The 15,408-nt window shown below is 34.0% G+C and overlaps 1 protein-coding gene across 3 annotated transcripts in view; it reads left to right on the top strand.

Annotated features, from left to right (window-relative positions):
• The window catches only part of side (motor axon guidance molcule sidestep), a 566,673-nt gene that overhangs the window by 435,665 nt on the left and 115,600 nt on the right, over positions 1 to 15,408 (top strand). For all 3 annotated transcript variants that reach the window (XM_072534634.1, XM_072534635.1, XM_072534633.1), the window contains exon 11: positions 12,507 to 12,680. In XM_072534634.1, coding sequence (XP_072390735.1) covers positions 12,507 to 12,680 — 174 coding nt within the window. The remainder of the gene's footprint in view (positions 1 to 12,506; positions 12,681 to 15,408) is intronic.

The raw sequence follows: 15,408 nt of genomic DNA, 5'->3' as shown, positions 1-15,408 counted from the left end.
TATGGATGAACAGGGAATAAAATGGATAACAACTGTATTTAACAACATATACGTAACTGGAAAAATACCCCAAAGCTGGTTAAAGTCGACCTTCGTGACCAAACCAAAAAAAGTAAATACCAAGACATGCGAAGACTACAGAACAATTAGCCTAATGAGCCACTTACTTAAAACGTTCTTGAAAGTAATACACAGCAGAATATATAAAAAATGCGAAGAACAAGTATCATGGACGCAGTGTGGATTCCGCGATTCCTTAGGCACCCGAGAGGCTCTATTCGCTGTCCAAGTGCTTATGCAAAGATGCAGGGATGTTAACTGTGATGTGTATACTTGTTTTATTGACTACAGGAAGGCATTTGATAGAGTAAAGCATGATAAACTTATAAACATCTTGAAAGAAGTGGGGTTAGATGATAGGGATTTAAGAATCATCTATAATTTATATTAAAACCAAACAGCCAATATTAAAGTGGATGGCCAATTGACAGAGGCAGTCTCCATAGATAGAGGAGTGAGGCAGGGATGCATTCTGTCCCCGGTGTTATTTATTATATACTCTGAATATATCTTCGAGCAAGCGCTAGGCGAACTACAAGAAGGCGTATTAGTCAACGGAATACGTCTAAACAACATTAGATATGCCGACGACGCAGTAGTTTTTGCAGATAGTGTGGACGGTTTGCAAAGAATAATGTCGCGGATATCAGATATAAGTAGAGAACACGGACTTGATCTTAATACGAAGAAAACAAAGTACATGGTAGTCAGTAAGCGCGAAATATTAAATACACAACTTTTGGTTAACCAACATCCAATAGACAGAGTAGATAGCTACACATACCTTGGTACCAACATTAACAGCCAATCGGATCACTCCAGTGAAATAAAACAACGCATAGGAAAAGCGAGATCGGCGTTCATAATGATGAAGTCTCTTTTCAGAAGTCACGATTTACCACTTGCTACCAAAAACTCTCTCATTAGATGCTATGTATTTTCTACGTTATTATACGCAGTAGAGGCCTGGACACTTTCCGAAGCTTCTTCAAGAAAACTCGAGGCATTCGAGATGCAGTGTTACAGACGTATTTTAAGAATTTCATGGGTGGATCGTGTGACTAATGTTGAGGTCCTACGTAGAATAGGCAAGGAATGCGAGATTATTAACACCATCAAAGAGCGCAAACTAGAATATCTTGGCCATATTATGAGGAATGAACAGAGATACGGCTTGTTGCAACTCATTCTTCAGGGCAAGGTATTTGGAAAGAGAGGACCAGGGAGAAGAAGAATATCTTGGCTTCAAAACCTGAAAAAATGGTTTAATACATCGACAACCGGACTATTCAGAATAGCAGCAAGCAAAGTTAGGATAGCCATGTTGATAAACTTATTATTTAAATTTTAAAAATACAGAAAACATAGTATGAAGCATCGCGCTGGTCTACAGTACCACCTACTGTACCACTTTTTTTTATTGTCATGATTTAGGATACCAAATTTTAGGCCCTAACCTCGAATATTTTTGGACTAAATAAATATCGTAAAATACGTCATCTTTACGATTTTTTCTCTTAGAGATAAAATCTGTTTGTCTCTAGAATATATTTATATTTGTGCCATATTCCTTAAGTATGAAAACAAAACAAAAATCAGTATTTTCCTTAGTTCATATATTCGTTTCGAGCCACATCAGATAAGCATCAAAATAAATCCCACGTGAAAAACTGATAAGTAATGAAGTTGAGGCAATGTTCCACATTTTGTGTTTCTAAACGCAGTGTGACAGTAATGCTGAATGACGTACAAACCAAGAAAATGATTGCCAAGTCACAGCCCGGGGATTACGCCATTTCATGCGTCGCCGCTTCGAAGTTATTCAAGGATTGTGACATTTATTGAGTTATTGTCTAAGGCAAGCCGTTTGAGGTTAGTTACTTCGATTTCCAACTGAAATTCCAGAGAAAGGGAAAGCTAATATCACGTATTTCACCTGTTGGATGTTGTGATACTGACTGTTAGCTAAAATCTAGTTCGGAATTAATTTCATACCGTCGAGAGGCAATCAGAGATAAAGGAAATTACAGAAACAGATCTCTGCGAATAAACAGTCTTTCAATCTAAACTACAAGATGTAAAATGTAAAATGTTTGATGATCTTCACTTGAAAACTTTTTGTTTCCGTTGCAATACACACTAACTGACACTAGTGTGAATTAAAAAAATATTATTACTTAGAAAATAAAAACTTTTAAATGAGCAATTAAATCAAAATAATTTTAAAGTAGGTTCAACTATATAATAAGATACTTGTAATAGGAAAACTTCGTCAGATTGACATATTTTTGGTGTAACTTAGTTAAATTTTTTTACTTCACTCGGTTTATTGTATCCCTCTGTGGTATATTTTTTATAATCTTGAGTTAAATACTCGAGTAATCAAGAACATATACTACAACCAATCAGCAACCATTCGGGTGAAAGACCAACTAACAGAAGAAGTTGCAATAAAGAGAGGAGTACGACAGGCCTGCATACTTTTCCCTCTATTATTTAACGTCTATTCGGAACACATAATGAGCCAGGCCTTAGAGCATATCAAAGAAAGTATTCTCATAAATGGTGAGCGCCTAAATAACATCAGATATGCAGACAACACCAACTTCTTTGCAGACAATTTAGAAGGTTTACAGACACTAGTAACGCAATTGTGGAGAATCAGTCAATAATACGGGTTTGAATTTAACATCAAGAAAACAAAATACATGGTCATCAGTAAGAAGCATATTCCACCTAGTCAATTACTGGTAGATCAGCAACAAATACTCCAAGTGCTCCGTTACTACTATTTAGGAACCACCATAAACGACCAATGGGACCACTCAGTTGGGATAAAACAAAGAATTGAAAAAGCCAGGTCAGCATTTGTCAGAATGAGCAAGATATTTAAGAGCCACGACCTACCCTTAAAAACGAAAATCCGTTTATTGAGATGCTACGTGTTTACAGTGCTGCTCTATAGGATTAAATCATAGATATAAACCTAGGCATCCATGGGAAAACTCGAGACGTTTGAGATGTGGTGTTATACACGGATAATGAGGATCTCCTGGGTGGACCGAATATCAAACATTGAGGTTCTACGTCGGATGAATAAAACATGTGAAATTATATCCATAGTGAAACAGCGCAAGCTAGAATATCTTAGACATATAATGCGAAACGATCATATATATAACCTGCTGCAAATTATATTACAGGGAGAGGTCTACGGAAAAAGAGGACCAGAAAGAAGAAGAATATCTTGGCTCCAGAACTTACGAAAATGGTTTTCCTTGACCACTTCAGGACTATTTCGAGCTGCGGTCAATAAAGTTAGAATTGCCATGCTAGTAGCCAACATCCGTAACAGATAGGCTCCACAAGACGAAGCAGAATCTTGAGTTCCGGGAAGTTAAAAGGCCATGTAAAAAATATTTACATCATGATCGAATATCAACATCGAACTATTTCTCTGTAGATTTGACTGTGTAACAAGCCTTTTCATTGTCACCCTTGCTTCAAGCCAAGTCCAAGCAGTCGAGTAAAAAACGTGTAAACGTTAATTAGTAAATATTTGAAAACAGAATAGCGTTATAAAGGGTTATGACAATACTTTTTTTTAAATGGTATCCCCTCAAGGCCTTATTCACTGACAATTTTCAGGTGAAATAATATTGAACATATTTATATATTAAAAAAAATTGTCAGTTATTGTTTTCTCTTTTTTCTTGATGGTCCGGGCTGCGGTGTAGCTTCTAATTCAGAATCGAATGTGAATGTTCGCAAAAGAACGAAAGTTAGAGTTTGCATTGCAGCATTTTCGTTTAACCCCGTATACCGTAAAAATAGAAAAATATTCTTAATCTTTTTGCGTTTCTGAGATTAATAATGTAAACACTTTGGAGTCTGTTTATAATTGCTCTTTCGTTTGATCTCGATTCCGCTTAGATATTTACGCAGGAAGGATAATGATTTTTAAAGATAATGTCAGAATGAGTCACTTTTGGGGGAAGTTAAATAGGAAAATCAATAATGTAGTGTAGTACTACGAATAAAGTACAACAGTTAAACCAAGATAAAATAAAGTGATGAGTTTTAATTCAGTTAAAATTTTTTTAGTGAAGTCTCTGGAACTGCACAGTGGGGTCTGAAAAATCCAGGCGCATGAATTGTTCAATGTAACTTGCGTAGGTCTGCGTTTTTTGGCGATACCTTGACGTAAATTCAGTTAAGAGGCGACTACGTTGAGAGACAGTCGCTGGGCCGCGTTAATTTGTTGCATAGTTTGCTGTGACGTTTTTAGTGGAGCTGTGGGTACTTCGGACCCCAGTGTTCAGTTAAAGGGTGTTAAAATTTTGAGGTGGTTTTTGCTATTTGCTAGTATGGCAGATTCTAAGAGAAAATATCAGCGTCCACTGACAACAAAAGAATTAGAATGGGAAGCTGAAAACCTGTGAGCGAATGAAGATGAACCGGAGACCATCGAAGATGATTTTGGAGACTCATCAGATGAATACGATGATTGTGTACCCCAAAATCAGTCTGACACTGATAACGAACAACACAGTGACGACGATAATGAAAAAGAACAAACAGAACCCAATACCTCGCAAAGAAATATCGCCAGTATACTAGGAAAAAATGGTCATCGTTTTAGACAGACAAGTTTTATTAAACTGGAATTTTGTTTAATTTTTTTGGTTATATCTGCATATTTTTAAAAAAGTGTGATAAAAGTACTAGTTTATGTTTTCTCACTTTTATCAGATCTAATGAGAAATGTTTTTTTTTATAAACATATTTTAAAAATAAGATATTGTTGTTTGTTGTTTTGTACTACATACCACAGAAAAAATAAATACGTAACAAATATTACAAAAAAAAACAATTAGGGTTTTCGAGACCCCACTGTGCGGTCTATGTTAGATGAACGAACTGTGCTGTTCTAGGGTTAAGTTGAAATTAATTTTAAAACTGGTCCGAATGTTGGAGATCGCTAAATCGCTTTTGGTCAACTAAACAAATATACATGTTAACTTTTATTGTCTACATATCTAGTGCAGTGTAGTGGGAATTTTTTGACTTTTAATTATTTCTGGTATCCTGTAATAATCTTTGTTTGTAACAACAGCCTAAAAATTTGCATGTCAGTGTTCTGAGGATTAAAGGGAATTTTTGTGCCCTTTTGTTTGGTCAATTATTGTCTATAATATTATGTTAGTATGCTATAACTGAGGTTATGCCTAAGTATTTTTGCTAAATTTTACTATTTGAATTCATTTTGCAGTTTTACCCAGTTATAAAAGTATTCCACCTAATTTTAGAACTATTTACTTAATACCTGATTTTATCTAAATTTGTATTTTTATTTTTTTTTTCTATCTGTTTTATTTTATTTATGTGTAATTGGCTAATTTGTTAACATTCCATAATACGTTTATCTGGCTGAACTTTTGAGTAATAAAAATGATTATTCGCAACCACTATTTTTTGTTTAATGCTTTCCTATAATCTTCCTTTCGACAAAGGACAAGGTGGCGCCCTTTATTTCCCCCCTTTCTTTTATTACCAAATTCTCTTATTTTGGGGGTAATCCATATTTAAATTATTCAAAGTTTTTCGATTAATTTTAATATATTCATGAATTAACTGCAGGTTTTACCAGAACTATTGAGGCACACAGCAGAGCATTAGAGGCCTACTTGTCGGCAACCCCACATACTTTTACAGTTTTCCTTGCATCTGCAAAAAATTAATTTCAAAAGTTCGGGTGTGCTGATATTTTAAAAAATTTGATTGGTATCCAAATTTTTCCATGCTTTTCCAGTCCCAATATTCAGGATCGCAGTTTTCACCCCAGCTCTGTGATAAACTCTTTCACTATTTAAATGGGAATAAGCCACAATTAAAGGTTAAAGTATGTTTATTGATGTTTCAATTTCCACTTCGTAAATCGTTCTCAAAATACAAACATTTAGTATTATAACTAAATATTGAAACAAGAGGTTTTTAACAAAATAAAATAAAAATTAATACTGCTTAACGTTGCCCTTAACTTATATAACAGCCTCAACTCTATTAGGCATTGTCTTAGGCCAAAGAATTCAGGGGTAAAACTATCTCATATTTTTTTAAATTTAGCACGTAGTTGTAGCGAAGTACACTGAGGGTTATTTCTTAGGCGTTTTTTTATTTTATGCCAAAGTGTCTCTATTGGAATAGAATCTGGGCTGCTAGAAGGAGGTGACAAAACTTTAATGTCAGGTTCTCCTATCCATTTTTTGGTAGATTTAGCCGTATAACATAAGACTCCATCCTGCTGATAGACGGATGGATGGAAGTTTTTGGATGGATATATAACTATGTCGCACTTGGTAGAAACGAATTTTCAAGAATATCTGGATATTTGGCTGCGTTTACTATGTTTTCAATAAAATGTAAAGTTCCAAACTCTTTATCCGACATACAACCCCACAACATGATGCCCTGTGGAAACTTTACAGTCTTTTTGAGACCATCCTTATGAAATGCTTCTGTTTTGTCCCGAATCACACGATTTCAATAATCTACCAGACAGACATCAAATTTGGTTTCGTCGCTATAAATAACTTTGTCCCAGTTATGTTTGGTCCACGAAAGTTTTGATTTAGCCCAAATGTAACGATTTCTTTTTTGAGCTTCCGTCAACATCAGTTTTTCTTTGGCCTGCTTGAAAAAAATAAAAGGTAGAAAATTTATATCATAAAGAAGAACCTATCAAACATACCTATCTTAAACTAAGACCGCTTTTGTTGATATATTTGCGACTGCATTCTCTGAAATCATTTATTTCGGTTTCTATATTATACCTAGCAGGTACTTCTCGTAGTCTATTTCTTCTTGCTGACTTACATATTCTAATTAAATTCCTTAGAGTCCTTTGAGAAACAGCTTTTGGACGACCTGAGCTTTTGCCGCATACATTAATACTGGCGGTTTTACCATATTTCTTAATTATATTAAACACAGTATTTGTTGCCACAGTCTACTCCCTGCAAATTTCACGCATTGTTTTCCCTTTATGGTACTGATAAATAATAATTTCTCGAACTTTTGGATCAGTAGGTTTTTCACATTATTATATTTTCCTTATAATAAAACTAAGAGTTGCTAATTATTCATACTCAAATGACGCGTGACAATTATTATTGAAAACGCATTACCTAGTCGTATTATTGATTTCGAAGCCTCCTTTGCGTCAGTCTGATACAATTTAAGAAACGTGAAGAAAAGCAAAAAATGTTCTTATATTTAGTTGTCAGCAGTTTTCGATTATAAAACAATTAATTAAATAGTAATCAATATAAAATATATAATTTAACCGCAAAAACAATTCCATACATCAGAAAAAATGTTGATTATTTCATATTTACAATTAAAACAAATTAAATAAAAGAATCTCGGTAAATTAACTGCTTGTTTCAACAAATAGTTGTTAGAGTTCGTAATAGAAATAATGTAAACAACTTTGCTACAGATCTCTGATAAAATTTTTTAAAGTGTTACTAGTTTACAGCGCGAAACCCCTTTCCGCTCTTTTTCCAAGATAGCGGCCCGGGGAGAAGTGTGGCAATCCAACAATCTTGAATTTAAGTCTATACTTACCCTCCTAATACACCAAAAAAATAAAATTGCGTCCTTTAGGAAATGCACTTTGGGCATAAAAAAGTAACTTTTAAATGGGCTCTCGATGAATTTTGTTTCTTATTTATTATTGTTTTTGAAGATGAATCCGAATAATAAGGGGATATCATATTTTTTGCAATATAATAGACTTAGTTTTCGTATTATACATTTGAACAAATACAATAAAACCCTAACATTAATAGCTTTATCCTGAATTGTACAAAATAAAGTTATCCTAACAATAAACACTAAATCTCTTAATATTCAACTCGTGATATTCATATTATTTTAGGATATTCACTGATTCATATGTTGAGTTCTGTACGAAATTCACTTCTCCGTATTTATCTTTCACAGCCAACTTTACTGCTCATTGTCTCCATGCTAACGTCTGAAATTAAATTCATCATATTTAAAATTAGGTAGTTTAATAATGAAGCAACGTTTATATACTACGAAAATTTGATAATATGACTCCAAGTAATTTCATTACCATATTCGCATCTCTCGAGTTTCCTCTCGAGTCTTATGAATATTCAAACTACTTATCCTAACAGTAATCACTTACTTGATAAAGTAGTCGAAACCTCTTGCGAGAATTTACTAAAAAATATTCCCGATTTTCCCTAATTCTTGTCGTATTTCCTTCTACAAAGTTTGTGATTAAGATAACTAGAATTTAAACAAGGAAATGTGCATAAAATATAATTGAATTTAAATCTAAAACATGTTTATCAAATTGTGCCTATCAAATTGTTCGAATTTTAAGGATAATACAATTATTCTTGAATAATACTTTTCAAGTAGTAGAAAGTAACATTGCAAACTTGATAGGAGTTGTATAATATTTACCATTTTACTAGAAAAGCTCTATACTTCGCGTATACAAATGTAAGCTAGAAATGCGATTTAAACATAAAATTGTAAAGGTATATTTTTTTATTTTCAAAAACTTTCAGTCATTTTATCCAATTTTCCATAAACTGTGTTGATTGTTTAGAGCAAATGATAAGCACATGCTTTAATGAAATAATTTATTGTATCACTGCAATTGCAGTTAACGGAAAAGTTTTATTGAACATTATCAACATAATGGACATTAAAACTGATAGTATGATAAAAACATTCAATATTATATATTTTTTTATTTACAAACTCGCATCAGCCTGTAAGGCTATTAGCGAAAAAAGAAAAAGTATTCACAGTAATCTTGAGTGCAAAATAATCGACTCAAAATTATTTTTCGAAAGTATGTCTCTTGTTTCAATCTAAAAAGTGTAAATTTAAAAATATTTAGTATATAATCAATAACCTCGTAATTAAGTTCTAAAAAAGTTTTGTTTTTTGGTGAATCCGATGACTTATTACAAGTAAATAATGCAATACGTAGAGAGGGTGTCAGAATTTGACTCATTTAAATCGACACGCACCGACTTAACGCATTCGGTTAACATCGTACGTATCAATTTCCATAGCAAACCCACTATTACATAAGTCACTAAGTTCGCAACTGCATTACAAATGGATACCATATCCGTCAAACCAGCTCAAGCAGTAGAATTATTGTGAGAAGGCCTGAGTTAGAGGGCCGTGGCAAATCGACTAAATTTGAGCCAATCTGCTGTGTCCCGAGTGTATCGTCGGTACCAAGATACTGCTGATTATGTCCGCCACTAAGGAGGAGGCCGTAAACGAATAACAACGGAGAGAGATGATCGATTTCTTGTATCGAAATCCCTGAGAAATCGACATTTAACTGGTGTTAATTTCAAAAAAGAGCTTAGCGAGGTCCGAGGTGTAGTTACCACTGTTTGGACAGTCAGAGGGAGACTGAAGGCAGTCAACCTGACACCAAAAAGGGCAGCTACGGGTCAAAAGCCAGCTGCAGTCCAGAAGAAAATGCGATTAGAATTTGCTTGAGAACATCTGGATTGGGACGACTATCAATGGAGTCAGGTATTATTCTCCGACGAAAGTAGGATATACATACATGGCAACGACAAGAGACGTCGAGTCTATTGAAGGCCAGGAGACTGATTTGGTCAATGTTGTATACTATAAATTGTGTCATATGGAGATGGTTCTTGTATGTCTTGGACAGGCATTTCCATGGATGAAAAAACCGAGTTGGTTTTTGTGCCTGGTGGAGGACGTTGAGGAGTTTTAACGGCGGATCGTTATATCAGAGACATTTTGGAGGAACAGATGGTTCTATACGCGGGATTTATTGGTGATGCCATTATTTTATTGCACGATAAGGCACGATGCCATACCACACGAGTCACCATCACCTATCTCACTGAGATTGGTATACCTGCAATAAATTAGTCTGCGTTGAGCGTGGACATAAATCCAATAGAGCATGTTTAGGATGAGTTTAAACGAAGGGTCCAGGACATGAATCATGCACCAAGGAGCATAATGGAATCGAGAGCTGAGCTTAATGATGAATGGGAAGCAATGCCTTAAGAATTTATTATAAAAGTCATCCGATTCATGCGAAATCTTTCTTGCGTTAGTTCCAATGATGAATATTTGGGAAACTTTGTTCGTATTGCATATTGTTTTTATAATGCGTCTTCCAAATAATGCAATAGCAGTTTTTGTAAGTTCAATAATAAAATTATTGTTTGCACATGACGTCTTTTTATGTTCATACTTCTTACATTAAAACAGAAGGTGTAACCTCAAATATCACGTTTGAGTCTATTGTTTTGCACTCAATTGCAGTTTATTGCTTTTAGATATTGGATAATCACTTTTGCACCGCACTTTAAGAATAGTTTTCCCAAATTCTCCAGGATTCCGAATTTACATCTTTCCGCACTGTGTAACGGGCACTCCACTAGAAGGTGTTTTACTGTTAGCGGGGTCTCGCAAGCATACACTCCGCTTAGGGATCCCTTGTCATTAGATGTACATGCGTAAGGCAACTATAACCAAGCCGCATCTTTTGTGCCATCTGCTATTCCATATGTTAACCATTTTGCTGTGGAAATATGATTTGAGATCTGTCGCTGGAAATTTTGGATAGAACTCAATAGTTGTGTCCTCTAAGGCATCTCGTGCATATTTATCCGCCAGATCGTTTCCCGTGATTCTAATATGAGATGGCACTCACAGGAAAGCAATGTTTGTGTGATTTAGGTTGTGCAATTCTTGTCTAATGAGTTTGGCCACAGAATGGAAAGAATAGATTTTTGAGATGATTTCTAGAGAACTTAGTGAGTCAGTAATTATTAAGAAGTTAGTTTCAGGACATTTTGTAACGTGACATATGGCCTTATATATGTCTTTGTTACAAAGGCAGATGCTAAACAACGTTTTGTTCTAGATCCATCTGTGAAGGTTTGAAGGAAGAAAATTGAGAAATTAAGGTTTGATATTTAGAATTAATTAGATGACGATTGCTTTCTTTCTTATTTTATGATAATAGATCCAAATTTATGTGAGGAGAAGATATTAGCCAAGGAGGGGAAGTTGGCATCTTGCTAGGATATATTTCGGGGACTTTAAGGTTTAATTTATTTATGATCCGTGTGCATTTTTCGTAAAAGGGTATGTAGGTTTTTGCATGCTGGATATTCGAGCAGCGAATGGTTTGGTGATATTGTAATGAGTACCGCTTCGATGCATATGAGAGCAATAATTCCTGTTTTCTTAAATCTAATGGTAGTTCACCGAATTCGGCCTGAAGACTTAAGATAGGGCTTGTTCTAAATGCACCGCTTATTATTCTAAGAGCTTTATTTTGAATGGTGTCTAAAACTTTTAGAGTTGTTGTTGAAGCAGACAAGTAAACGTGGCATCCATAATCGATCTTGGAGCGGATCAGATTTTTATATAATATGAGTAGAGTTCTACCGTCCGCTCCCCAGTTCGTACCAGAAAGACATTTGAAGAGGTTTAGTCTTTTTTGACATATAGCTGATATATATTTGATGTGGTCCATTTAGGTTAGAGTTTGATCAAATATTACACCTAGATATTTAATTGTATTTGCATATTTAAGTGTCTGACCCCCAAGTTTTAAAGTAGGTATTTCTTTTATCTGTTTTGGTCTCTTTGAGAATACGACACAGCGAATTTTAGATGAAGCAAATTGAAAACCATTTTTTTTACACCATGCTATAAATTTATGGAGTTGATCTTGTAGTAATTTGGCCATAATCTGTATATTGTTTTCATTTAAAAATATTATAAGATCATCCGCGTACAATCTCGCTTGAAAAGGTTTGGTCATTAATTTGATTATATATCATTAATAGCTATAAAGAAAAGCGTCGAGCTGATTACCGAGTCTTGGGATGCACTATTTTTTTCATATCTCACATTAGATAGAAGACCGTTTACTTTTACCTTGAAATTTCTATTTAGAAAAAAACTTTTAATAAAAGCAAGTATATTTCCTTGATAGCCCCATGATTCCAGTGTTGAAATTATCTTGTAATGCCAAATGCTTAGTGCAAATCAAAATAAATTGAAATACATTTTTGGTTGTTGTAGAATACGTTATTAATATGTGATTCTATATCTTTTAAATTGTTGGTAGTCGATCTTAAAGGACGAAATCCAGATTGTTCATTAATCAGTTGTTTATTTTCTTCCAGACTATAAATGGTGAAATAAATTTACAAATGTTTTGTGCTTTAATTGCATTCTATAGCAGAAAGCCCCTCGCAAAATCTACTTTAAGTGTTTAAAATTGTAAGAAAAATTTTCTCTAGCATATAGAGCTCTTATACTTAAAGTTGTATTTATAAAGTTTTTGTGTACAAAGTTAGTATTATTTTCAGAAGCCCCTGAATCGCCGAGAAGTTGTCTTGTTAGAAACGCGACACATGGAGAGGGCCTGGAGGTGTCGTGTATCGCCGGCAAAGATGGCGGATTACACCAAAGTTTCATCCTCGAAGTTTCCGACATTTCTGTACCTTCGAATCCTCCAGGTGTTACCACGCTTAGCGATCAAGGTTAGTATTGTTTACTTAAGGGTTGATTTAGAGATTTGTATGTGCTTGAATAATATACAAAATAATTTTAATTGGAGTTGTCACGTAGCAACCAAAGTCTACATACAAGAAGTAAAGTTAATAACAAAATGTATGCTCAATGCGAATAAATTCTAATCCAGGAAAAAATATAAAAAATATTAAATTTTACGGAATTAATGTAGTCGTAGCATAATTTATTGTGGTAGCATTGCTTTAATATAATTTCTTTTTTTTATTCCATTAATATGGACATTAATGCCCATAAATGAAAGTAAAAAGTTACTAAAGCTGTATATTAGCTCATTTATTTTTATCACTTTGGTTACTATCATATGATTTGTATTTACGTTAATTAAATTAGAAAATTATTGAGATACAAAGGGAAAATGCGCTGTTTATAAATCTTTGCATGTTACTATAATGACACATAATACATCCCTATTTACCTGATTTCATATTTTTTCCACAAAAAATCGATCTAACAATCTAACAAGAAAATACAATTGTAATTATAAACATTTTTATTACAAAAAGTTAGAAAACATGTAAGTCATAGTAAGTGATTCAAAAATTATAGGGGCATAACAGTTTTAAATGTCATCTACAAGATATTATCAGGAATTATATATAGCTACCTGGAATCGTTTTCGGAGGAGATTATTGGTGAATACCAATGTGGCTTCAGACCAAAGAGGTAAACTATAGACCAAATACATATGTTAAGAGGTATACATAAAAAATGTGTTGAATATAACATACCTATTTACAACTTGTATATCGATTTTAAACAGGCGTTTGATGGAGTAGATCGACAAAAGATTTTAAAGCAACTATCTATGTTAGGGATACCTAATAAATTGGTTAAACTTAAACGAATGACTCTGGAGGGTTCCAAAGCTATGGTGAGAACAGATGGAGATATGACGCAGGCCTTTGATATTGAAAATTGAGTTAGACAAGGGGATGCTTTATCAACAACACTTTTTAATCTAACTTTGGAAGCTTTTGTTAGAAAACTGGATATTAACGGCTGTATTAATACAAGATCAATGCAAATATGCGCATATGCGGATAATGTTGCCATAATAAGCCGTAACAAAAGGGTATTAAGCGAAAAAGTTAAAGAAATAAAACGAGACGCTGCTACGTTTGGTCTATATATAAATGAAAGCAAAACAAAATATATGGAGTGTACAAAATCAAATGAACATGAGAATCTGAAGGTAGACAACCATACCTACAAATATGCCTCCACTTTTCCCTACCTAGGCTTAATAATAAATGACAACAACAACATCAGTCAAGAAAACCAAGCACGGATTCTTAGCGGTAATAAGTGCTTTTATGCATACAAAGACTTAATGAAAAGTAAGTTACTGAATCGTGACTCTAAGCTGAGAATCTACAAAACAGTAATTAGACCAGTGGTCACATATGGATGTAAAACGTGGACCCTCTCAACCACTGATGAAAATCAACTGAGAATATTTTGAGCGCAAATTACTAAGGAAGATATTTGGACCAACCCAATGCAGCGATGGTTCGTGGAGAATAAAAATGAATTACGAGCTGGATGAACTAATGCAAAGCGCAGATATTGTCAGATTTGTAAAGTCACAAAGACTAAACTGGCTTGGTCACCTAGAAAGAAAGCCAGATAATCGAACTGTAAAAGTAGTCCAGAGATGGAAGCCCCAAGGAAACAGAACAAGAGGAAGGCTCCGTAAAAGATGGATAGACGACGTAGAGAGGGATCTTAAAACCATGAACATGAGGCAGTGGCAAACGAAATTATCCGACAGGGCAGAATGGAAGAACATTGTTAGGCAAGCCAAGACTCACAAAGGGTTGTAGCGCCATTAGAAGAAGAAGAAGAAGTAAGTGATACAAACATAAATACAGTCGATGTACTCTATGCTAAGCAGTTATGCGCTTTTTTTTTACTTGGACAATGTAAACATGCATTGCGTTTCTTTTCTTTAGGTAACGGACGTTCAACTTCTTTGGAAATTCTGAGGATATCTTTAACATGTTGGGTAAGATTTCGACGTAAAGTTGTAATAACTAATAGTTCTGTCAGCCAGGGTTTGACAAGATGACCAGCCAATTCAACTATATATTCGTATCCGGATAAAACTTTTCTGTTTACTTTTAATTTTTTTGTGATGTAAATAGCATACCAGTTAATACTTGCAATATTTATCATATTATAGAAGTTAGAAAATGTCCATCTCTGGCTCGTTTTACGACCCGCATTCATATTCAAACACATCTGGTCAAATTTATCCACTACACCTTTCGTTTCATTATAAATAGTTATTTAATTATGTTTACTATTTATTTTGAAAACATTCACACCTTCGTGAACTGTTAAAAGAAGTAAAACTACCTTATTTTTCGGCATATATGATACCAATGTTGCTCTTATTAACATCTACGTTTAATACCCATACATCGTTTCAATACTTGTCGAGGTATTAGTTCACATTATTCAATATTTACCTATTTGTCTCAAATCCTAAAAGTATGTTTATTTGCCTAATGTAAACACGAGATTTTAGAAAATCCCAAAAACAAATTTAACGTCCAAAGAAGAAACAGGTCACTTTATGTATCCTCTACCTATATAAGTCTATTCCCGACAATTCCCATACAAACATTAAATTTTTTGAATGCTGGGTATATGCTTCGTAAATTAAATGAAGAT

This window comes from Diabrotica undecimpunctata, chromosome 6, assembly GCF_040954645.1.
Source record: "Diabrotica undecimpunctata isolate CICGRU chromosome 6, icDiaUnde3, whole genome shotgun sequence".
Classification (NCBI taxonomy): domain Eukaryota; kingdom Metazoa; phylum Arthropoda; class Insecta; order Coleoptera; family Chrysomelidae; genus Diabrotica; species Diabrotica undecimpunctata.
Note: the sequence above shows the minus strand (reverse complement) of the source record. Positions and strands in the feature narration are given on the sequence as shown.